The sequence below is a fragment of the Cotesia glomerata genome, linkage group LG5, assembly GCF_020080835.1.
Source record: "Cotesia glomerata isolate CgM1 linkage group LG5, MPM_Cglom_v2.3, whole genome shotgun sequence".
Taxonomy (NCBI): Eukaryota; Metazoa; Arthropoda; class Insecta; order Hymenoptera; family Braconidae; genus Cotesia; species Cotesia glomerata.
The window spans coordinates 26,705,838-26,731,150 of NC_058162.1; the positions used below are offsets into that span (position 1 = coordinate 26,705,838).

The 25,313-nt window shown below is 25.9% G+C and overlaps 4 protein-coding genes across 9 annotated transcripts; 1 reads left to right on the forward strand and 3 right to left on the reverse strand.

Annotated features, from left to right (window-relative positions):
* Window positions 1–1,837: 1,837 nt before the first annotated feature.
* On the forward strand, window positions 1,838–8,424 carry LOC123264691 (protoheme IX farnesyltransferase, mitochondrial). Of its 3 annotated transcripts, none has more exons than XM_044728114.1 (6): window positions 1,838–1,950; window positions 2,132–2,239; window positions 4,481–4,751; window positions 5,603–5,974; window positions 7,067–7,384; window positions 8,122–8,424. In XM_044728114.1, exons 2-6 carry the CDS (start codon window positions 2,168–2,170, stop codon window positions 8,310–8,312), a joined length of 1,224 nt encoding a protein of 407 aa, XP_044584049.1. In that variant the 5' UTR covers window positions 1,838–1,950; window positions 2,132–2,167; the 3' UTR covers window positions 8,313–8,424. The 3 variants fall into 3 exon arrangements, with proteins under 3 accessions (XP_044584049.1, XP_044584047.1, XP_044584048.1); XM_044728112.1 differs by having other exon boundaries at window positions 1,843–2,006; XM_044728113.1 differs by having other exon boundaries at window positions 1,855–2,006; window positions 2,069–2,239.
* LOC123264690 (tRNA-dihydrouridine(16/17) synthase [NAD(P)(+)]-like) lies at window positions 8,410–21,046 on the reverse strand. 4 transcript variants are annotated; one of them, XM_044728111.1, is made up of 6 exons: window positions 20,957–21,046; window positions 13,219–13,790; window positions 10,684–10,932; window positions 10,277–10,523; window positions 9,715–9,876; window positions 8,410–8,640 (listed from the first exon to the last, which is right to left on the reverse strand). In XM_044728111.1, the coding sequence occupies exons 2-6, from the start codon at window positions 13,788–13,790 to the stop codon at window positions 8,482–8,484; spliced, it is 1,389 nt and encodes a 462-aa protein (XP_044584046.1). In that variant the 5' UTR covers window positions 20,957–21,046; the 3' UTR covers window positions 8,410–8,481. The 4 variants fall into 4 exon arrangements, with proteins under 4 accessions (XP_044584046.1, XP_044584044.1, XP_044584043.1 ...); XM_044728109.1 differs by lacking the exon at window positions 20,957–21,046 and adding an exon at window positions 20,612–20,749; XM_044728108.1 differs by lacking the exon at window positions 20,957–21,046 and adding an exon at window positions 15,808–16,140.
* Window positions 16,199–19,007, reverse strand: LOC123264689 (palmitoyltransferase ZDHHC11). The gene is made up of 2 exons (XM_044728106.1): window positions 17,395–19,007; window positions 16,199–16,555 (listed from the first exon to the last, which is right to left on the reverse strand). Exons 1-2 carry the CDS (start codon window positions 18,748–18,750, stop codon window positions 16,214–16,216), a joined length of 1,698 nt encoding a protein of 565 aa, XP_044584041.1. The 5' UTR covers window positions 18,751–19,007; the 3' UTR covers window positions 16,199–16,213.
* Window positions 21,047–23,256: 2,210 nt separating the features above from the next.
* Window positions 23,257–25,211, reverse strand: LOC123265588 (DNA-directed RNA polymerase II subunit RPB11). The gene is made up of 4 exons (XM_044729372.1): window positions 25,062–25,211; window positions 24,909–24,998; window positions 23,407–23,581; window positions 23,257–23,333 (listed from the first exon to the last, which is right to left on the reverse strand). Exons 1-4 carry the CDS (start codon window positions 25,112–25,114, stop codon window positions 23,298–23,300), a joined length of 354 nt encoding a protein of 117 aa, XP_044585307.1. The 5' UTR covers window positions 25,115–25,211; the 3' UTR covers window positions 23,257–23,297.
* Between the last annotated feature and the right edge of the window lie 102 nt (window positions 25,212–25,313).

A 25,313-nucleotide genomic window follows, 5' to 3' on the forward strand; every position in this document is an offset into this window, starting at 1 on the left:
ATTAAAGTTAGCAGCTGTTTGATTATTTTTTAATAAATAAATTTTCTCCGAAAAGTTATTTCTAAAAAATTGCATTTTTTATTTTCTAAATGATGGTACTGAAGTTATGATATTAAAGTTAGCAGTGTTAACAATTTTTTAATTTTATTTAACAAACAAATTTGTTTCGAAAAATTATTTTTAAAAAAATTGCAATTCTAACTTTTTAAAATTTCTACAAGTCAATTATTTTTTTCTATAATTTGTTTGTTAAAAAAATTCCAAACATTGTTAAATTCCTGCTAAATTAATTTTTATTCATTATTCTTACCTGTCACTTTAAAATGAAAGAATTTTATTATTAATAAATAATAATAAAATTAGCCGACATTTTTTATTTTGTTTAATTTTATTAAATTGAGCTAGGGTGGCTTACAATCAAATATCGTAGATTGTATTATGCGATTTGCTACTTGTACAAATTACTCGAGAATGGAAAGCCGGAGTACTTGCGCGATTTATTCGTTGAGCGGGTTGCGGTCAACTAGTTAGATCGACAACATTCCAAATTATTAAAACTCTAGAAAATTTAAAATTCCGCTACATTCAAAGTTTATAAAATACATTAGCTTAAATAGAATAACAGCCGAAAAACAATTTTGTAAATTATAAAACACCGGGTTATCGAATAAAAGTAAATATAAATCTTATATTCCTCAAGAGTTAAAATTAATTTGATTTCGAAAAAGGGTTGTTCCGACGTATATTCATCCGAATACTCATCTATCCGAATAATGATTCGGCCGAAAATTACTCATCCAAAAAATTGGAAATTTTTCTTAGATGGTCCACCTTTACAATCATGAAATTTGAGTGTTTTCCATACATGCTTGTAAATTAAAATAAAATTAATTTTTAAAAATTAATTAATTTAAAATTAATTTTAAAAAATTTCTAATCTAATTATAAAATTATTTACATTTTTCGGCTAAATGAGTGTTCGTCTGTTCATTCATTTTGGCGTATAAATTTTCGTTGTTATGTTTTTTAATTTATTGAGACTTTGTGACTTTGAAAGATTCTATTAATATAGCTTTAGATTTTTCTTTATTTAAGATTATATTTTTCGGAATTTTAAAATTTGTAAAATTAATTATTTTAAATTACATTTAATATTTACTTTCTAAGTTCTAGTAATTTGTTAATTCGGAATGTTGTTAGTCTGACTAGTTGACTGCAACCCCGTTGAGCAAGCTGATGTTCGACGTTCAAATCGATTGGCTGCAAAAAAGCACACCTCCTTCAAACTACCTCTTTTTTTACTACAAGCTACTTAGAGAAATCTTTTTTGGTAACTGTAATAAAGCTTTGGGAAGAACTCCCACGCGAAATTGTAAATTCGAGTAGCTTACAAGTATTCAAAAAATAAGTATTTAATTATTTATTAAATCTTGATAATTAAAACAAATTATAATAAATAACAAATTTAAATTAATACATTAAAAATTAAAGATTAAAATAAGGATGAAGAAATTGCAATTCGTAAAATTATTACATTAAAATTATATATTTTAAAATTATTGTTTTCTATTATATATTAAGTTTCAAGTTTAATATGATTTTCTTTTTTACCTTGTTTTTATATAGATTAATTTAATTAATTATTGTGCAATATTATTGCATCCATTATGCAACCATTTTCAATCGCAATTTATCCGTTATAAAATTTAAAAAAGTCAGCTGACTTCAGTTTGATAAATTAGTACCGAAATTTAAAGTTAGGGGTCGTTAGTATCGGCGCGAATTTTCAAATTTTAAAAAGTAATTCTTTCTGTCAGCTGTTGATAAAAAAGACTAGTTTTATTTCTAAAAAAAAAAATTAAACTTACGAACAAGTTCACAATGTGCTAACATTGTTTAATATTTTATTATTTATATGTATTTAAATTAAATATTATTTTAATTTACTAGGTGAGTTAAGCGTTAATTATGCGAAAAATTCAGCAGGTTAAAATCAACCTGGACATGTGAGTTTCTGTGAAAATTATTCGTGTAGAATTTTTAGTAACTAGTTTCATATGTCATTTAGGTTATAATTGGATTATGTCACTCGTTAATTCTTATAAATATATATTGATGATTGTTTGTTTAGGATGACAGATAATTAATGTAATTAGTCGTAAATATAATGTTATTCATTATATCTGCTTCCCGACTCTGCAAACACTCAGCATGTTTATCCAGGATCATTACTTCAGCAGTAAGTCTTTTTTTGTTTTTTTGTTTTTTTTTTTTTTTTTTAATTAAGGTAAAAGACCCAATACCGGAACGACGAAGGGTACATGACTGGTTTTTATTACTTAGAAAATATTCAAATGGTTCATTAGTAATAATAATTCATCCAATCATATAGAATAAACATGTAGTTACACGAAAATAATTAAATTTATCAATTTTGTCGAATTTAATATTAATAAATAATAGTTTAAAAAAACTAAAAACACGCTTTTTATAAAAAACCAAACTAAAAAATAGAAAATAAATTTAAATTAAGAATAGTGTTAAAAATTTCAATAAATATAAATTAAATTTAACTCTAAGAATATAAATTAAAGTTAACTCTAAGAAGTAGGAGAAGTTTTTTCATGTCTTGTTTAATTTATAAAGCGCTTTATCTACAGCAAAAGCCACTTATTGGCAATAATTTACAAATTTGTGAGCCTAGGCCGCGCAGGGGGGATGAAAGGAATGATTTGCTTGTTGTACCGGGTTGCCACAGCACCAAGTATGACAAATCCTTTTTAGTGAGTGCGATTAGGATATGGAATCGGTTACCTTCATACTGCACCTCACAATCGACTTTTCCGGCTTTCCGTAAAGCATGTTTCGAGTTTTTGTTGAGCGAAGAGAATGCGTGATTTGACTATTGTCTTTAATATAGTATATTACACATCTAGGGCAGTCAAATAAGAAATGTCTCAGATCACATGTAATTGTTGTCCGAGGCGAAGCCGAGGTCAATAAACATGTGATCTGAGGCTTTCTTATTTACTGCCCGTGGTGTGTATACTATTTTTCTCCTCGACGGAGGCGGAAAGCGGCATTTTCGTTTAGCGCAGCGGGAGGAAAATTGACGCTTTCCGCCCGGAGGTGAGAAAAATCTTTTTCTGCCCTCCAGGCGGAAAGTGGCAACTTTCGGCCCGCTGCGCTAAACGAAATTGCCGCTTTCCGCCTCTGTCGGACAGAAAAATAGTATACAAACCTATGGCAGGAAAATAATAAATATCTCAGATCACATATATGTCGACCTCGGCTTCGCCTCGGGCAACATATATGTGTTCTGAGACATTTCTCATTTTCTTGCCACAGGTGTGTAATATACTATTTATCTGATGATGGAGTGATATATTGATGTACTTACTATATGTATAATATACCAGTAATATTTGTAATACACTACTTTTGTTAATTAACATTCATTGTAATGTATTTTGGAAGGCCGCAAGGAGCTACGACTCCATGGCCTTTAAACAATAAATAATAATAATAATAATAATAGTGTAAATAAAAAAAATGTATTTTATTTTAAAAAAAGCGTGAGGTGCATGGTGTCAATAGTTATAAATATTTTATTGACAGATATGAGTAGAGTGATTATCATTTTGATAATATCTTAAAAAGCACCCCACGCTTTTTTTAAAATAAAATACATTTTTTTTATTTACACTATTATTAATTTATATTTATTGAAATTTTGAACACTATTGTTAATTTAAATTTATTTTCTATTTTTTAGTTTGGTTTTCTATAAAAAGCGTGTTTTTAGTTTTTTTAAACTATTATTTATTTTTTACTTTTTAGTTTGGTTTATTTATAAAAGCGTGATTTTTTAGTTTTTTTAAACTATTATTTGTTGATTATCAAAAATATTCAGGCGCGCAAATTACCCACGGAGAGTTACATACTGACATACTGACATACTGACATACAAGTGAAGCTAATAAAAAAATAATTATTTATAAATATTATAAATACGGGGAATCAGAGTTCGATTTCGGAGAGCGAGCCTGAGAAACGGCTACCAGAACCAAGGAAGGCCGCAGGCGCGCAGATTACCCACGGAGAGTTACTGACATACTGACAAACTGACATACAAGTGAAGCTAATATAAAGCGTGTAAAAAAAGATTGAGGTTTCTAATAAAGAAAAGTTTGTTTAATTTGATTGAGTACAAGATAAAATATAAAATAATAATTGTCAAATCGTTCCGGTATTGGGTCTTTTACCTTATTATTATTATTCAATAATTGTCATTATTATTATTTAATAATTGATATTATTATAATTTTTAATTTTAATAATAAAATAAATTAAAAAAATTTTTTATTCCTGAAATTGAGAAAAATATTATGATTGTTATAAATTTTTAATTTCTAATAACAATATTAAAATTAATGACAATAATAATTAAAAAAAAATTATTTTTATTTTTTTTCTACAGTACACGGCAAGACCAGCAACAAAAGAGTCACCTTTAAAAGAAGATCCTTTAATATCAATATCACCAAATTTAAAATTCCCAATAAAATCTTTAAACCCTTCAATTTTTATTCCTCCTGACGCAGTATTATCCAGACAATTTGATAAAGAATATGTAGAAGTATCTAAAAAAGCTAAACAAAAATTACCAGAGGCAGAATGGCGAGCTGTAGAATTAGACGTGTCAAAATTACACAAACATTGTTTAATGTTATCAAAAATTCGGCTGACATGTAAGTAAACTGTGAAAATTAATTTAGCAGATATTTTATAATTTTAAGAATTTTTTTAACAATTAAATTAAGTCAAAGAAAATGAGAAAAAAAATTGACATTTAGAAAATTAAAAAAATAAAAAATCAAATTTTTTAGAAACAATTTTTTGGAGCAAATTTATTTATTAAAAAAAAATTAAAAAATGGTCAAGTGACTGCTAACTTTAATGTCATAAGTAAACTATATATAAGAATTTATTTGACAGATATTTTATAATTTTTTTGACAAATAAAATCTGGCAAAAAAAAAAATAGAAAAAAAATGTAATTTTTTGGAAAAAATTTATTTGTTAAAAAAAATTAAAAAGTGACTGCGTACTTTAATGTCATAAATTATTATTAATACTAAAGTTAGCCGAAGGTTTTAATTTTTTGATTTTTTTTTAATGATTAATTTAGAACAAAAAAATATTTTTTAAAAATTGCACTGACAGTTTTTAAAGTTTTTTACTAATGAAAAATTTTTTTTAATCATTTTTTCAATAAAAAAAATTCTAAAAATTCTGAGATTTCGGCTAACTTAATTTTCATCACTAAAATTAGTAAAAACCTGATAATTTTTAAAAAAAAATAAACTAGGTCTAGGAATTTATTTTTAAAAAATTGCATTTATCATCTTTTATAATTTTTTAAGATGGAATTTTTTAAAAATTAATTTTTTTTGCTATAATTATTTATTAAAAAAATTCTAAAAATTATCAAGTGTTTTAAATAATCATTAAAAAAATTTTTTTAAGCCATGCAATATTTTTTAATTTACCAATTAATTATTTAAAAAAAATAATTTATTAAAAAAATTAATTATTAAAGCTCTGGTGGTAATAACAACAATGGGAGGCTACGCTTTAGCACCAGGAGTATTTGACCCGACGACATTCATAATGTGTTCTCTTGGAACTGGGCTAGTCTCGGCGACTGCAAACTCTATTAACCAATTCTTCGAGGTTCCTTTTGACTCCCAGATGTCAAGAACCAAGAACCGGGTTTTGGTTCGCGGACATTTAACACCTGGCCAGGCGATAATTTTCGCCGGGCTTTCAGGAGCTGCTGGACTGTCTCTTTTGTACTTTCAAGTCAACGGACTGACAGCAGCACTGGGTGCTGTTAATCTAATTCTTTACACTCTTGTTTATACACCGATGAAGAGGTATTCTATTCTCAACACCTGGGTCGGATCTGTTGGTGATTATTTTTTAGTTTTAAATATAAATTACGTCAAATTTTGACATTTATAAAAATATAAGCTCATTCCAATGTTACACTCATCAAGAGCTTTTATTTGAGTACCCACTTGCATTTTTGATATATTTTTCATATATACATATATATAAATATATAAAATATATCAAAAATTGATGTGAGTACTCAAACGAAAGGTCTCGTTGAGTGTAACATCGGGATGAGCTTATATCTTTAAAAATGTCAATAGTTCGCAAGATACTAGGTCTTTTCTTAATTATTGATATTTTTTAAGATATAAGCTCATCCTGATGTTACACTCATCAAGAGCTTTCATTTGAGTACCCACATGCATTTTTGATATATTTTTCATATATACATATATATAATATATATAAATATATGAAATATACGAAAAATTGATGTGGGTACTCAAATGAAAGGTCTCGATGAGTGTAATGTAAGAATGAGCTTATATCTTTAAAAATGTCAATATTTCACAAAATAAACGGTAATTTCTTAATTATTTATATTTTTAAAGATGTAAGCTCATCCCGATGTTATACTCATTAAGAGCTTTCATTCGAGTACCTACATGCATTTTTTATATATTTTTCATATATACATATATATAATATATATAAATATATAAAATATATGAAAAATTGATGTGGGTACTCAAATGAAAGGTCTCGATGAGTGTAACATCAAGATGAGCTTATATCTTTAAAAATGTCAATATTTCACAAGATACTAGGTCATTTTTTAATTATTGACATTATTAAAGATGTAAGTTCATCCCGATGTTACACTCATCAAGAGCTTTCATTTGAGTACCCACATGCATTTTTGATATATTTTTCATATATACATATATATAATATATATAAATATATAAAATATATGAAAAATTGATGTGGGTACTCAAATGAAAGGTCTCGATGAGTGTAACATCAAGATGAGCTTATATCTTCAAAAATGTCAATAGTTCACAAGATACAAGGTCATTTCTTAATTAATTATGCCCGGAGACAAAATTTTTCTTATTCTCTTAATAATATAGATAATTATAATTAATTGTTATTGATATTCTAGTTGGCGCAATACCGCCTCTAATGGGCTGGGCAGGTTGCGTGGGTGACATTTTATCACCTGGTGCGTGGATTATGTCCGGGATGCTCTACGCCTGGCAGTTTCCTCACTTCAACGCGCTGTCTTGGAACCTCAGAGCTGATTACTCCCGTGCTGGGTATAGGATGATGGCTGTCACAAATCCTAGCCTTTGTCGGAGGACTGCTTTGAGGTACACTGCAGCTCTAGCGGGGCTTTCGTATCTCGCTCCGGTTTTAGATGTTACTAATTGGTGGTTTGCAGCGTTTTCAACTCCTTTGAACGCTTATTTTCTATACCTAGGTAATTTTTAAATTAATTATCAATTCTTAATAAATAAATTAATAAAAATAAAATGATTTGATATTTTAAAAAAATTTTTTAACTAATAAATTATAGCAAAAAAAAATTTTATCTAAACAAGCTCTAAAAAATTATATTTAAAATTTGTTATTAATAATTTTTTAGAGTTAATTTATTAGTCTAGAAAAATTAAAAAAATGTCAATTTTAATGTCATAAAATAAATAAATTAATTAATTAAAATTAAATAAAATGATACTAAAATTGAGAGGTATTTAATACTTTTTAAAAAATTTTTAATTAATAAATTATAACAAAGGAAATTTATTTAAAAAATTCTATTTTGAAAGCTTTAAAAAATTATAAATTCAATTTTTTATAAATAATTTTTTTAGAGCTAATTTATTAGTCAAGAAAAATAAAAAAAATGTCAATTTTATTGTCATAAAATTCATTAATTAATTAAAAAAAAAAAATGAAATTAAAATTGGGAGATTTGATATTTTTTAATTAATAAATTTTAGCAGGAAAAAATTATAAAAAAAAAAATTTATCTTGAGAAGCTTTTAAAAATTATAAATGCAATTTTTTATAAATAATTTTTTAGAGTTAATTTATTATTGAAGAAAAATAAAAAAAATTTTTAATTCTCAATTTTAATGTCATAAAATGAATAAATTAATTAAAAATAAATTCATTAATAAAAAATTGATTAAAAATAAATTAATTAATTTTCAGCATGGAAATTCCATCAACATTCAGATAGCGCAAGTTCAAGAAAATTATTTCGTTTCTCACTGGTCCACCTGCCAGCTCTGATGCTCTTATTACTGTTAAGCAAAAAGAATTGGCACAGCAAAAAAACACCTAATAGCGACAATGAAAAAAATTCACAAATTCTTGGCACTTTGTCGGGTGTTTTAGCATAGTTCCTGCGAGAAATCGCTCTTGTACATGTGTAAAATAACTATTATTTATTAATTATCATCAATAATTATAGAGATTCTATAGTTATTAATTAAATGGTTAAAAAAAGAAAAATTTTTTTATTTATGTATATATTTACACAATTAGTTAAATTAATTATAAAATTGTCTATCAGCTTTCTTTTAGATCGTTGAATCTTTGTATCGCGTAATTAGTCGCTATTTCACGGCGAGTCTTCGTTAAGTTTCGGTGACCTGCACAGTTGAGGTTGTCGGTGAAACATTTGTTCCTACAGCATTGCCGGCAATAGTTGTACTCACATTTGGCTCCCTAAAAAATTATTTATTTTAAAAAAATTAATAAATAATTTTTTTAAAATTAATTAATTATAAAATTCATAAAAAATATTTTTTTTTAATTATTAATCTTATAAAATTAATTACAAATACTTTTTTCAATTAATTATTTATTAAATTAATAAGAAATAATTTTTTTTTAATTAGTTATTTTATAAAATTAATTACAAATAATTATTTATAAAATTAACAAAAAATAATTTTTTTTATTAATTATTTTATAAAATTAATAAGAAATAATTCTTTTTAATTAATTATTTATAAAACTAATGAGAAATAATTTTTTTTAATTATTAATTTTATTAAATTAATAAGAAATAATTTTTTCAAGTAATTTTTCATAAAATTGATAAGAAATAATATTTTTCTAATTATTAATTTCAAAAATTAATAAGAAATAATTTTTTTTAAATTAATTATTTATAAAATTAGTAAATAATTTTTTTTAATTATTAATTTTATAAAATTAGTAAAAAATATTTTTTTTTAATTAATTGATAAATTTGATAAGAAATAATTTTTTTCTAATTATTAATTTCAAAAATTAACAAATAATTTTTTTAAATTGAATATTTATTAAATTAATAAAAAATAATTTTTTTTAATTATTAATCTTATAAAATTAATTACAAATAATTTTTTCAATTAATTATTTATTAAATTAATAAGAAATAATTTTTTTTAAATTAGTTATTTTAAAAAATTAATTACAAATAATTTTTTTAAAATAATTATTTATAAAATTAATGAGAAATAATTTTTTTTAATTATTAATTTTATTAAATTAATAAGAAATAATTTTTTCAAGTAATTTTTCATAAAATTGATAAGAAATAATATTTTTCTAATTATTAATTTCAAAAATTAATAAGAAATAATTTTTTTAAATTAAATATTTATTAAATTAATAAAAAATAATTTTTTTTAATTATTAATTTCATAAAATTAATAAGAAATAATTTTTTTAAATTATTTATTTTACAAAATTAATAAGAAATAATTTTTTTTAAATTAATTACTTATAAAATTAATAATAATAATAATTTACCTTTGGATTAGGACACTCTGCACATAAAATAGATGCCCTGCGTATTTTTGGTGTCTGCGAAGCTTGATTGGGGCGTCTTGCAACGCGACGTAATTTTTTCATTCTTTTTCTAGATATTTGGTTCCCTTCTCCATCAATAAATTCTCTCTTCATTCCTTCACTCTACAAAAAAATAATAAATCATTTAAACAATTTAATAAATAATAAAAAAAAAATCTTACGATTGAAAAAAATTTTTTTTTTTAATTTTTTGACAAGTAAATTATAGAAAAAAAAAATTATTTAAAAAATTGACAAATTCTAGATACAAAATTTTTTTAACAATTTGGTAAAAAAAAAATTATATTTAAGAATTTTTATTTTTTAAAATCAAATTCTTAGATACAAAATTTATATAATAAATTTTTTTTAATAATAATTTAGTAAAAAAAAAGTATTCTAAAGAAAGTATAAAAAAATAATAAATGCAATTTTTTAAAAATAATTTTTTAGACTTAGTTTATTAAAAAAAATTATAAAAAAATCTTAAGTGTCTGCAAATTTTAATGAAATTTAAAATTACCTCTATTTGCTTGGCTGATACCTTCTCAATATGAACTTGAGGAGCATCACGAACATAAGGTTGACAAAGCCAAGGTGGTAGCACCAAATTACAATCCTCCGGAAGATTATTATGCTCCCAGAGGATTTTTCCTTCATGATAGGGCAAGTATCGGTTCTTGAGTCTCTCCACAACGCTCCTGAAGGACTCCATCGTGGAAAACCGCGCAAGGAGGGCACGTTCTTCAGCATTTTCCGGCAAACAAAGTCTAAGTTTGTCGAAATATTTATTTTAAAAAAAAATATTCAAGTAAATTAAATATTTAAATAATTTAATATTTTAAATAATGAAAAATTACATATTTTAAATAATGAAAAATTTAATACTTAAAAAAACTATTTGTTAATATTTTTGAGGTTCATACGTACATATGTTGGAAAATTTTGAACAAATGTCCTCGGATGTATGAAGCAGGAGCTGGGTGAAGTTCTACCAGGTCCAAATACTCCAGAGCAGGCTCCCAACATGGAGGATTCACTCCGTCGAAGATATAAGGGTTGTAGAGACTTCCCTCCGCTGTCATTACACCCTGGACTTTTGTTTCTTCCAGACATCTTTCTACGTCCTGGAGACACTGGATGTTTCCGTTTGCGAACATTGGAATCTTGATAGCTTCCCTAAAAATTCATTTTAATTAATTTATGTAATTAAGAGAAATTTTTTAAATTATTATGCTTTTAAATGTTTTATTTCCTTTTCTAAAATAGTTCATTTATTATGATAAGTATTTAAGCTGCATTCGAATAATACTTTATCTCTAGATACAAAATTAAGAAATTACCTTCTATCTTTTGAACTATTGAGATTTTTAAAGATATGAGCTCATCCCGATGTTAAACTCATCGAGACCTTTCATTTGAGTACCCACATGCAATTTTTCATATGTTTCATATATTTATATATATTATATATATGTATAAATGAAAAATATATCAAAAATGCATGGGGGTACTCAAATGAAAGCTCTTGATAAGTGTAACATTAAAATGAGTTTATATTTTTAAAAATGTCAATAGTTGACAAAATACAAGGTCATTTCTTAATTATTGACATTTTTAAAGATATAAGCTCACCCCGACATTACACTCGTCGAGACCTTTCATTTGAGTACCCACATCAATTTCTCATATATTTTATATATTTATATATTTCACAAATACCATATATATATATATATATATATATATATATATATATATATATATATATATATATATATATATATAAATATATGAAAAATTGATGTGGGTACTTAAATGAAAAGTCTCGATGAGTGTAACACCGAAATGAGTTTATATCTTTAAAAATGTCAATAATTAAGAAATTACCTTGTATTTTGTCAACTATTGACATTTTTAAAGATATAAGCTTACCCCGACATTACACTCGTCGAGACCTTTCATTTGAGTACCCACATCAATTTTTCATATATTTTATATATTTATATATTTCACAAATACCATATATATATAAATATATGAAAAATTGATGTGGGTACTTAAATGAAAAGTCTCGATGAGTGTAACACCGAAATGAGTTTATATCTTTAAAAATGTCAATAATTAATAAATTACCTTGTATTTTGTCAACTATTGACATTTTTAAAGATATAAGCTCACCCCGACATTACACTCGTCGAGACCTTTCATTTGAGTACCCACATCAATTTTTCATATATTTTATATATTTATATATTTCACAAATACCATATATATATAAATATATGAAAAATTGATGTGGGTACTTAAATGAAAAGTCTCGATGAGTGTAACACCGAAATAAGTTTATATCTTTAAAAATGTCAATAATTAAGAAATGACCTTGTATTTTGTCAACTATTGACATTTTTAAAGATATAAGCTCACCCCGACATTACACTCGTCGAGACCTTTCATTTGAGTACCCACATCAATTTTTTCATATATTTTATATATTTATATATATATTATATACATGTATATATGAAAAATGCATGTGGGTACTCAAATGAAAGCTCTTGATGAATGTAACATCAGGATGAGCTTATATCTTTAAAAACATCAATAGTTAAAAAAGTACAGTACAATCTAACAAAAGTCATTAATTTAATAAAGCAAAATCTATACTTTTAAATTAAATTTAGGATCATTGGAAAGAGACTTGAATTAGTGCATTTTAAATGTTTCATTTCCTTTTTTAAAATAGTTCATTTATTATGATAACTTTTCGTTGTTATAAATAGAATAGAATTTCGCGATAAACAAAAATTGTTTATTTATTTACTTTGTTTTGTCCACGTCAATGTGGTTAGTTGTCAAAAATTAATTATATAATTAAGAGACTAAGAAAAATTTTAAACGGGTATATCTTTATCGTAAATTGAGTTTGATATTTTTTCAGCGATAGTCATTTATGATTTAAATAATTTCAAGAGTAAGGAAAATTTTCCGACGAGCATATTATTATTTTTAAAGGAATTTTTGTAGTTTAATTTGGTATCATCAGAAAGGTCTTCATAAGAATTAGTGCCTTTTGGTTTAGTATATTTTTTAGTAGTCGATTTTTTATTTAAAGTTTTTCGAGGAGTTTTTAATAGTTTGCTGGTTCTATAAATTTGTTCCGTGACATTTGTCCATTAAATAATTAATAATTGATCCTGTGATAGCACTATTATTTTTAAAATTTATTTAAAAAGTACCCAGACTATGTATAGTGTCATATATAAAAAAATCATCAAGTCTAAAGTTTCTCATTTACAATTCTTAATTTTGAGCAGTCACGTAGTGACTGCTCCCTAGTAAGACTTCAAATTTAAATAAATTAATTTTTATATTACTTAAAAAGATCCTTAAAAAAATAATTCAAAAATTATTTTTTACTTATAATCTTTAAATAATTTTTTGCTTAAAAAAAATTTAATTGACCTCACAGCTTTGATATGTTTCCAAGAAGCCAAACCAGTCAATGGACCCTTCTGCTCCCTAGTCCTTCCATGAACAGTCAACAAACTAGCTCCAGCAGCCTCCAGCATCCGAGCATACGCAATTGTCTTATCAATCTCAGGAAAAACTCTCAGCTTGCAAGTAACAGGAATCTTCAGACTCTTGCTCAGCGTGCTGACAATCTTCGCCAATAAATCCCAATCATCTTGCAAATAAGCTCCGTAATGACCGCGTTTAGCGATAGCTTGAGGACACCCGATGTTTATATCAACCGCGTCGCAGTAAGGCTCGGCTAACAATGCTGCCTCCAACAGAGTCGCTGGATCGTTCCCACAAAATTGAACTATTAAAGGACGATCCTCTGCTGTGCTGGCCAGGAACTCTTTCCGGTACTTGGGGTCCCGGCAGAAGACTGAGGAGTGAAGCATTGGTGTGTAGCACAATTGAGCGCCGTGACGTCGGGATAAAAGTCTCCAGGCTAATTCACTGGCGTCTACCATTGGTGCTACGATTAATCGCGGGGATCCTAGGTCCTCCCAGATGTTGGTTGTCATCTGAAATATTTTATATTTAATATTAGAATTTTATATTAATATTTTTTATTTTTATGGTAAGGTAGTTTGACTAAAAGATTAATATATGTAAACATGATTATATTCTTTTTTTTTTTTTATGGAGATGTTATCATAGATGCTTTCAACAATGCAATGTTGCGCTCCATTAAAGTAAATGTTATTGTTGTGATAAGTATCATTGTTTCGTGCAGAGTTGCAGAATATATAATTAAGAAAATTTTCCATTTTAAATAAAATTATTAATTTTTTTTTTAAATTAATAATTTAATTTGTTCTAATTATAAATTATTAATTTTTTATTTTAAATAAAATTAAGGTATATTATTAAGAGAATAAGAAAAATTTTGTGTCCAGGATAGCTTACATCTTTAAAAATATCAATAATTAAGAAATTACTTTAAAACTTGTGAACTATTGAAATTTTTAAAGATATTGGCTCACCCCGATGTTACACTCATCGAGACCTTTCATTTGAGTACCCACATCAAGTTTTCATATATTTATATATTTTATATATATGTATATATGAAAAATATATAAAAAATGCATATGGGTACTCAAATAAAAGCTCTTGATGAGTGTAACATCAAGATGAGTTTATATCTATAAAAACATCAATAATTAAGAAATTACCTTGTATTTTGTGATTTTTTGATATTTTTAAAGATATAAGCTCACCCCGATGTTACACTCATCGAGACCTTTCATTTGAGTACCCACATCAAGTTTTCATATATTTATATATTTTATATATATGTATATATGAAAAATATATAAAAAATGCATGTGGGTACTCAAATAAAAGCTCTTGATGAGTGTAACATCAAGATGAGTTTCGATCTATAAAAACATCAATAATTAAGAAATTACCTTGTATTATGTGAATTATTGATATTTTTAAAGATATAAGCTCATCCCGACATTTTACTCATCGAGACCTTTCATTTGAGTACCCACATCAATTTTTCATATATTTTTCATATATTTTATATATATATATTATATATATGTATACGTGAAAAATATATAAAAATGCATGTGGGTACTCAAATGAAAGCTTTTTATGAGTGTAATATAGAAATGAGCTTATATCTATTAAAACATCAATAATTAAGAAATTACCTTGTATCTCGTAAACTATCGATATTTTTAAAGATATAAGCTTATCCTGATGTTACGCTCATCGAGTCCTTTCATTTGAATACCCACATCAATTTTTCATATATTTCATATATTTATATATATTATATATATGAAAAATATATAAAAATGCATGTGGGTACTCAAATGAAAGCTTTTTATGAGTGTAATATAGAGATGAGCTCATATCTATAAAAACATCAATGATTAAGAAATTACCTTGTATTTTGTGAATTATTGATATTTTTAAAGATAAAAGCTCATCCCGACATTTTACTCATCGAGACCTTTCATTTGAGTACCCACATCAATTTTTCATATATTTTATATATTTATATATATATATATATATATTATATATATATATATATATATATATATATATATATATATATATATATATGTATAAATGAAAAATATATAAAAAATGCATGTGGGTACTTGAATGAAAGCTCTTGATGAGTGTAACATCAGGATGAGCTTATATCTTAAAAAATATCAATAATTAAGAAAGTACAGTTCAATTTAACAAAAGTCATTATTTAATAATGCAAAATTTTATTTATTCATAGTTCACAAGTCACGGCAGTCACGTAGTGACTGCAAGGTTGCTAATTATAATTTAAATTATTAATTTGTTTTCTAATAAATAAAATCAAAAAATTCTTTAAAACTCAGTCAAAATACCTTTAAAAAAAGAATAAATATAAAAAATGGTCAATGACTTAATCAAAAAAAAAAAAAAAAACTAAATAGATATATTATCTACTTATCAAACAACCAGTTCCAATAATTGATTTACTTTTTAATTTCAGTAGTAGTAGCAAACCCAGGAACAATTCTCATTCCGACTCACCTCGGCATTACGTGTCTACAATTTGAGCACGCTAGTACAAACTTAAAGTATTTTGTCACGCGATAATAAAGCGATTCGTTTGAGGGGTAATAGAGGATGTACCGGCCGTGTTTTGCTTGACAATCCCTCGTTAGGTTCCCCATCAGGTACCAGTGAGTACCAGTTTACAGAGGGGATTGAACTACGAGGTTTTAAATAACCTCCTAGATACACAACAGCAGTAGTATAACCATTAATCATTCACATCAATGATTTACGATCGACTATTCGATATGTCAAATGTAAACTATTTACACAGCTAACAAGGACGCAGGACGGACCAAATCGTTGCTCCTGGCCCTAAAATCAGCCATTACACTATCACTTTTATAATCAGTTTTATAAATGTCTTTCAAATTTTTAAGTATTAATCAGTTGAAGTAGTCGAAGGCGGAAATGAAAAATGCTTGAGCTGCGGCGAGCGCGGAGAGGCAGGCTTAGACAATTCCGACTCTGGAATCGGGGACAATTGGGCGGATTGCGTAACGTGGGGGCTCATTTTGAACCTCGGCCGCCGGTGGAGCGACGGACGGCGAACTCGGCTTCTCTTTACAGCAGGTAGTGCGAAGATAACTCCGCTGGAGGCTGCGAGAGAGTCTAAGCCCTCTATGGATCCATTTCGTCTGGACGGAAGATTAAGCGGCGGAAGTTTTATTGGCCTTTGCACCACTTCGGGGTCTTTTGGTGGAGGTACTGCGATTGTTTGGACCTAAAAAAAGAGTGTTTGAGACAATAAATCCAAATTTTATCATAATAAATTGTTTTTCTAAGATTTTATAGGCTTTTTTGCTAAGAAACATCAATTGGGGGGGGGGGTTTAACATCCCATTGGTCAATGGTTGCTATGGGGCGGAGCTTAAAGGTGTTACTAGGCAACTGTTGCGGAGGCGTGGCTTAGAGCCACTGTAGGCGTTTTTGAGATAATAAAAGCTAATATTCAATAAAAATTTTATATAATTATTTCAAATTTTATCAAAAAAATTGTTTCTCTACGATTTTATTGTTTTTTTTGCTAAGAAACGCCCCCTTGGGGCATGGTTTGACACTCTATTGGTCAACAGTTGCTAAGGGGTAGAGCCTAACGTGGTTACTAGGCAACAGTTTCTAGGGCGTGGAGTTTAGAGGCGTTTCCAGGCAACTGTTGCTAGGAGGCGTTGCTTAAAGCCACTGTATGCATTTTTAAGATAATAAAAGCTAATTTTTAATTAAAAGAAACAACAAACTTGAAGTTCTTTTATCAGAATCAGGACTTTTAACAGGTAGTACTTTATATAAATAATTCAAATTTTATCAAAAAAATTGTACTTTTATAATTTTGCATGGCTTGTTACTAAGAAACGCCCAATGGAGGCGTGGTTTACTGTGTTATTGTTTAATATTTGCTATGGGGCGGGATTTAACAGGGTTTCTTAAATGCCGCAACTGTTGGCTAGAAGGCGTGTCTTAAGGTCGTTACTAGGCAACTGTTGCTAAGAGGCGTGGTTTAAAGTCACTGTGGGCGTTTCTAAGTTAACAAAAGCTATTTTTTAATAAAAAAAACCAACAAACCTGAAGTTCCTTATCAGAATCAGGAGTATTAACAGGCGTAACCCGATTTTTCCTCCTCGAATTCTCCAAAGCTCTAGACCTAGGATTCTTCCTCCACCTGGTCCTCAAAAAGGACTGAATCCTTCTGACAGTAGTGCACCTGGTCATAGGTTTCTCTTCAGCATCCTTTTTCTTCTTGTTCCTCCTATCAGACCAGGTGTGATTCATGATAGAGAAGCAACAAGAAACCGGCGAGGGTGTCGACGGCTTCAGCTCAATGGACCTTTCAACCCCAAGTCCCGGGCTTCTAACTTGTTCTTCAGACCTTGAGGACAGTTCAATAGAAGTAGCGTCACTGTGAGTCTCATAGGAAAAATATAAATGAAAATTGCGTTTTTCCTTGTTGATAGCAGAGTTTGATTGAGTGTGAGTTGAGCAAATAAAGACTTGATTGGAGTCAGGCTGGGTGCCTTCAGGAACCGACTTGCAGAAGTGATACTGGTTGATTTCCGTGCAGAATCCATTAGGAACTTGCGAAGCAGAGCTCTGTTGGTTTTCCTGGAGCGCGTTTTCAGTAGCTTTCTTCTCCCGCTTGCTCCTGACGTACTCGTAGGTGGTGACTCCTAAACAGGCGATGTACCCGTGGAAGAAGCAGAGGTGGATCAGCAGCGCAGCGGCAATTGCTGATAAGATTCCGACGACTGAGATCACAACTAGAGAACTGGTCCCTTGGATCGGCAGGAAAGGCAGCGTGATGTTGTCCATGCTGTCTAAATTAGAGGTCTTGTCCCAGTAGAAGGTCGCGGTGACTTCCAAGGTGGTCAGCCCGGCTACGGTCAGTGCCAAGAGGATTGCCGAGACCACGCAGACGATGAACGCAGCGTAGTTCCTTCCTCCGATGCAATTGTTCAACCACATGCAGTGGTGATCGAAGTTCCTGACGCACTTGTTGCACACCGAGCAGTGCTTGGTTCTCTTGCAGCTCGTAGTGATGTTGCACAAGTGGCAGCGCCCGTTCTCGATGACATGGAGGTGCTTCGTCCGGTCAAACTCCGGGACTACTAGATTAGTCGGCTGACGACGGACTTTTGGGTGAGCTGGGTCTAGCAGCAGAGCTGTTAAGTGAGCCAAGATGTGGATCGTCAGGATCAAAGCTAGTAAACAGGTTATGGGCTCGCGGAGCTCAGGAGCCAGCTGAGGCACCACCAGGAACCCAGTGAATGAACTCAGGAGCACTAGGACTAACCACCCGGCCACTTGTTGAGGGTGTAATGGTAGTTGTACTCCGTTTAACCTCCTGGTTTTTCTTTGCTCAGGCGGCCCGAAGGTCGCTTGCAAAGAGCAGCAACTCCGGAGCTTTGCTGGTGGGTTTAGCATCACGGTTTACTCTAGTGTCACCTAGATGACACTCGAGACCAGCCTCGAGGAGGTCGACGCTTGTACTGATGCATTTATCCTGAGTTTTGAAGACTGATTTAGTGTAACGAGACAAAGCCGACTTGGCAATTTTTGGAGGTTGATTTTCTGGAGATTTATTATGCAATTCTTCAGTATCTTACCATTATTTTTAATAATAGTAAAGCCGACGTTTTTGATTTTTTTTAAATTATTAAATTAGAAATAGAATTTTTTTAAAATTGTTCTTATAGTTTTTTAATTATTTTTTATTTTTTTAATAGAAAAAATTTTTGATTTTTTTCAATTATTAAATTAACTAAAAAGTATTTTTTAAAAATTGCACTTATAGTTTTTCAATTATTTTGGAAATTAAAATTTTTTTTTTTTATTAAAAAAAAATTTTTTTATTTTTTTTCAATTATTACATTAACTAAAAAGTATTTTTTAAAAATTGCACTTATAGTTTTTCAATTATTTTGGAAATTAAAATTTTTTTTTTTTTATTAAAAAAAAATTTTTTTATTTTTTTTCAATTATTACATTAACTAAAAAGTATTTTTTTTAAATTACACTTATAGTTTTTCAAATTTTTTGAAAATTAAAATTTTATTTTTTATTAATTATTTTTTTTAATAAAAAAAATTTTTTTAAATAGCTAACTTAATTTTCATTTGTTAATAATAGTAAAGTTAGCCAACGTTTTTAACTTTTTTTAAAATTATTAAATCAGAAACAGAATTTTTAAAAAATTGCACTCATAGTTTTTCAATTTTTTTGGAAATGAAAATTTATTTTCATTTTTTATTAATTATTTTTTTAATAAAAAATTTTTTTTATTTTAAACTTAATTTTCATTAATTATTAATCAATCAATCTGGATTTAATTTCTTGATTTTTTTTTTCAATTATTAAATTAGAACTAAAAAGTATTTTTTAAAAATTGCACTTATATTTTTTAAAATGAAAATTTTATTTTTTATTATTCTTTTAATAAAAAATTTTTTTAACTTTTAAATGTCAGCTAACTTAATTTTCATTGATTTTTAATCCATCTGGATTTAATTTTTTAATTATTAAATTAGAAATAGAATTTTTTTAAAAACGCACTTATAGTTTTTCAATGTTTTTTTTTTATTTTTTTAATAAAAAAAAATTTTTATTTTTAAATGTCAGCTAACTTATTTTTTTTTTTTTAAATTATTAAATTAGAACTAAAATTTTTAAAAAATTGCACTTAAAGTTTTTCAATTTTTTAAAAAATGAAAATTAAATTTTGTTAATAAAAAAAAATTGTTTCTATTTTTAAATGTCAGCTAACTTAATTTTCATTAATTAATAATCAATCCATCTGGATTTAATTTCTTGATTTTTTTTTCAATTATTAAATTATAACTAAAAAGTATTTTATAAAAATTGCACTTATAATTTTTTAATTTTTTTTAAAATGAAAATTTCTTTTTATTTTTTATTAATTATTTTTTTGATAAAAAATTTTAAGTGTCAGCTAATTTAATTTTCATTAATTGTTAATCCATTTAATTTAATTTCGTGATTTTTTTATCACTTTTTTTTAATGAAAAAAAATATTTTTTTGATGATTTTTAAAATAATTTTTTTATAATAAAAATTGAGCGATGAGATTGTCAAGCTAGTAATCACAATCCGAGATCACCTGTCAAATGTGCACCAGGTCGGACGACACGAACAATACTAAAGATATTATAACTGGTTTAAAATATAGGACAGAGCAATGCGCGCGTCTAAAATCGATAGTGGCATGGAAACCTTATGCTCACCCACTAATAATTTTATATTATTTTTAAATTGGTCATTCACTTACCTGGACCTGGGTATTATATCCAATTATCACTTTATTTTATTTTTTAAAATTCACTGAGGATTTTAGTGGGAATTAGGTAGGACAAAAATCGACTTATCGACCACGTGTAATTATTTATTGACATGACCGTCAAAGCTACCGAGGATTTATATTTTTTCCCACGTTATTATTCATGTGTCACACTTGTCACGTACTTGCTGCTCATAGCCAAGGGTAATTACGATATTGACACGGTTATTTTTTTTTTATACAACTATTATTATCACTCTTTAATTTTTACTCGACATAACCTATAAATACTCTTCTAAATATTATTTTAATAATTATATAATAATTAATACGCACCTTTAATTAAAATTTATTAAATAATTTCTTCTATTTCTTCTTATTAAAGCTTTTTTAATTTTTTTTATTTATTTATAACTTTTTATCTAGCTAAAAAAAGTTTCAATATTGTTTTTTGGAGACGCTGTGGACTGTGGAGACAGATGACATGACACTGCTTTATCCTCCAAAGGTAACTTTGTAAATTAATGAAAATTAATTTATTTATTTTTATAATACTAAAGTTAGCCGACATTTTTAATTTTTTTTAATTATTGAATTAGAACTAAAAAATATTTTTTAAAAATTGCATTTATAATTTTTAGTTTTTTAAAAATGAATTTTTTTTTTTAATTTTTTTAATTAAAAAAATTCTAAAGTAACTTTGTTAATTAATGAAAATTAATTTATTTATTTATAATACTAAAGTTAGCCGACATTTTTAATTTTTTTTAATTATTGAATTAGAACTAAAAAATATTTTTTAAAAATTGCATTTATAATTTTTAGTTTTTTAAAAATGAATTTTTTTTTTTTTTTATTTTTTTAATAAAAAAAATTCAAAAGTAACTTTGTAAATTAATGAAAATTAATTTATTTATTTTTATAATACTAAAGTTAGCCAACATTGTTAATTTTTTAGGGTTTTTTTTTAATTATTAAATTAGAACTAAAAAATATCTTTTAAAAATTGCATTTATAATTTTTAGTTTTTTAAAAAAGAATTTTTTTTTTTAATTTTTTTAATAAAAAAAATTCTAACTTTTTAAATTAATGAAAATTAATTTATTTATTTATAATACTAAAGTTAGCCAACATTGTTAATTTTTTGGGGTTCTTTAAAATTATTAAATTAGAACTAAAAAATATTTTTAAAAAATTGCACTTATAGTTTTTAAAAATGAATTTGTTTTTTTAATTTTTTTGTTATAATTTTTTTAATTAAAAAAATTCTAAAGTAACTTTGTAAATTAATGAAAATTAATTTATTTATTTTTATAATACTAAAGTTAGCCGACATTTTTAATTTTTTTTAATTATTGAATTAGAACTAGAAAATATTTTTTAAAAATTGCATTTATAATTTTTAGTTTTTTAAAAATGAATTTTTTTTTTTATTTTTTTAATAAAAAAAATTCTAAAGTAACTTTGTAAATTAATGAAAATTAATTAATTTATTTTTATAATACTAAAGTTAGCCTACATTGTTAATTTTTTAGGGTTTTTTTTTAATTATTAAATTAGAACTAAAAAATATTTTTAAAAAATTGCACTTGTAATTTTTAAAGTTTTTTAAAAATGAATTTTTTTAATAAAAAAAAATTCTAACTTTTTAAATTAATGAAAATTAATTAATTTATTTATAATACTAAAGTTAGCCAACATTGTTAATTTTTTGGGGTTCTTTTAAATTATTAAATTAGAACTAAATAATATTTTTTAAAAATTGCACTTATAATTTTTAAAGTTTTTTAAAAATGAATTTTTTTGTTATAATTTTTTTAATAAAAAAAAATTCTAAAGTAACTGTAAATTAATGAAAATTAATTTATTTATTTATAATATTAAAATTAGCCATGTAAATTAAGTTAGCCGACAATTAAAATTTTTTTTATTAAAAAAATTATAAAAAAATAATTCAATTTTAAAAAAGTTTAAAAAATAACACTAAAGTTAACCGACGTTTTTAATTTTTTAATTATTTTTTTTAATAATTAAATTAGAACAAAAAAAGATTTTTTAAAAATTGCACTTACAGTTTTTCAAGTCTTTTACAAATGAAATTTTTTTTTTATTTTTTTGTAATAATTTTTTCAATAAAAAAAAATTCTAAAAATTTTTAGATGTCGGCTAACTTGATTTTCATCTTTAAAAACTATAAGTGCAATTTTTTTTAAATGTTATTTAATTCTAATTTTTTGGGTTTTTTTTTTAATTATTAAAATGGAACTAAATAATATTTTTAAAAAATTGCACTTATAATTTTTAAAGTTTTTTAAAAATGATTTTTTTTTTTTTTTTTTTAATAAAAAAAACTTCTAACAATTTTTAAATGTCGGCTAACTGAATTTTCATAAATTAATTTAGCATATATAATAATTTTAAAAATTTTATAATAAATAAATAATGGCAAAAAAAAAATAAGAAAAAAAAAAATGGCATGTAGAAATTTTAAAAAATTAAAAATGCAATTTTTTAAAAATAATTTTTTTATTAAATAAAATTAAAAAATTGTAAAGTGATTATTAACTTTAACGTCATTGTAAATTAATTTATTTGATTAATAATTAAAAATTTTCTGACATTTTATTTTTTAAATCTTTTAAGTGAAAAAATATTTATTATAATTAATCTACAGTTTTTAATCCAATCCTTCTTTCTTTTCTTTAATAGCGTCCTGAAAAAAAAATATAAATTAATTATTTTTTAATTATAATTGTAAGAAATAATTATTTATAAAAACAACTTACTTTAAATCTCTCTTCAAACAATGAAAGCTCAGCAATTAAATCGGTAATTGCGTGCATGAAAGCTTCATGAGGAGTGTAATCGGATGTGGTTTGAATCCTGATCACAAACTTGTGCTCCAGGGGATGAGGCACTTTATATCCAGCAAATAAAACATGTGGGTCCTTCAATAATTGACTAAAAATATAAATTAACAAGTTTAAAATTAATTTTAGAGTAAGTGTGGGTATTACTGCAGGTGTAGGTATTACTGCAGATTTTCTTGTTTTAATTATCGATAAATGGGTTATGACTTTTTTGATTAAAAAAAAATTATTTCTGTTAATTTAAACCTTTCGGAAAATAACTGCATAGTGGTTTTATAAGTAAGACAATTATTCAATTTGTTATTAATTAATAAAAATTAAGTAGTTACAGAAGTGAATAATTTTATCTTTTTTAAGAGTTTCAGTGTAAAAAGAGGTCGTCGTAAAAAGTCTTTTTCTTTATATAAATGACCTAATTAATATATTTTTTACATTTAGAAGTTAGATAACCCTTTTTTAGAATCAAATAATTAATAAAAATTACATTTTGATCAGTAAAATTTATTTAATTAACCATGCAGTAATTGGTACCGGAAAACCGCATGTGCGTGTATTACTGCAATTTTCTCAGTCGACTGCAGTAATAGAAGCGCCTCTATTTGTATATGTCTGTACCTATTACTGCGGATGTAAACACGGCTATTCTAATCTCCTAAATAAGTGCGTGAATCAAATTGTCTCGAAGTGAAAAATAAACTTTGGATAAAATTAATAAAAAATCAAAAGTTAATAAACAAAAAAATAAGAAGTCGAGGCAAGTCCAGGAAAGCAATAATCAGTAGATTGTAAGATTACATCAATTAAAATTTACGAATTCTGGTCAATTAATAATTCGTTAAGGCTGTGTTACTTATTATTTAGATTATGAAGAATTCTTGTTATTACATTAAACTAATAAATTTTCTTTTTGATAAGTTTTTGTTCATTTTTAAGTAAATCCTAAAATATAGCCGTTCTGCAGTAATAGGTACGCAGTAACTGGATCAGTTGCAGTAATGGACACGCAGTAATAGGAGCAAGCTACTTTAAGACCTGCAGTAATACATGCATTTAGACTTCTTTTTAAATGCTTATTATTTAACGAAAATATTTGTTTCTCTCATTGTTGATTTTATTTTGGGTTAATAATAAGTCAAACTTTTGTTTAAAAAAAAAAACTTATTGTTATCTTGAGAAAATTTTATAAAAATGCTTTCGAAGTAAGACTTACGAAAAAAACTGCAGGAATACCCACACTTACCCTACTCTTATAAAAAATTCTAACATTAAATTTAAGTCATTTTTTTATTTTTTTTTAACAAATAAATTTGTTTTTAAAAAATGGCATTTTTTATTTGTTAAAATTTCTAAATGTCAATTTTTTTTTGTCATAATTTATTTGTTAAAATTATTAAATTAATATTAATTAAAAAACTTACTTTCTAATCATATTTCCAAGAGTATGATCCTCTTTGTTGACAGTAAAAATCGCAGCGTTAGGAACTTTGGTATCTTGTTCCTTAATAATTCTAAAAATAGGTTAATAATTAATAAATTAATTCATTTATATAGCAATAATTAATAAAACTCACTTCTTTTCTCCGTCATAGAGAAGAAATGACTCGAATGTTGGTGGCGCGTTCATTTTTAATAATTAATGATTATTTTTAATAATAAAACTTGCTTTTATTTTATTGTTGTGAGTAAATATCCAAAATGATCCAAAATCTGTTTATAACAACTTGATAGTGGTGGCAAGTAACGACATCTAGTGTCTTATCTAAGAAAGAAAAATATTTGAAATTGTAGTTGAGAAAATCTCCGCTGGCGCTGCAAGTCATTTC

Coding starts and splice junctions, on each gene's coding strand:
- LOC123265588 (XM_044729372.1), bottom strand. CDS start 25,114: ATGAACGCGCCACCAACATTCGAGTCATTTCTTCTCTATGACGGAGAA. Junction 24,999..25,061: donor CTCTATGACGGAGAAAAGAA/GTGAGTTTTATT, acceptor ACCTATTTTTAG/AATTATTAAGGAACAAGATA. Junction 23,334..23,406: donor TGTTTGAAGAGAGATTTAAA/GTAAGTTGTTTT, acceptor TTTTTTTTTCAG/GACGCTATTAAAGAAAAGAA.
- LOC123264691 (XM_044728114.1), top strand. CDS start 2,168: ATGTTATTCATTATATCTGCTTCCCGACTCTGCAAACACTCAGCATGT. Junction 4,752..5,602: donor ATCAAAAATTCGGCTGACAT/GTAAGTAAACTG, acceptor TAATTATTAAAG/CTCTGGTGGTAATAACAACA. Junction 7,385..8,121: donor CGCTTATTTTCTATACCTAG/GTAATTTTTAAA, acceptor ATTAATTTTCAG/CATGGAAATTCCATCAACAT.
- LOC123264689 (XM_044728106.1), bottom strand. CDS start 18,750: ATGCTAAACCCACCAGCAAAGCTCCGGAGTTGCTGCTCTTTGCAAGCG. Junction 16,556..17,394: donor ATTCTGATAAGGAACTTCAG/GTTTGTTGGTTT, acceptor CTCTTTTTTTAG/GTCCAAACAATCGCAGTACC.
- LOC123264690 (XM_044728111.1), bottom strand. CDS start 13,790: ATGACAACCAACATCTGGGAGGACCTAGGATCCCCGCGATTAATCGTA. Junction 10,933..13,218: donor AAACATATCAAAGCTGTGAG/GTCAATTAAATT, acceptor ATGAATTTTTAG/GGAAGCTATCAAGATTCCAA. Junction 10,524..10,683: donor TTCAAAATTTTCCAACATAT/GTACGTATGAAC, acceptor CGACAAACTTAG/ACTTTGTTTGCCGGAAAATG.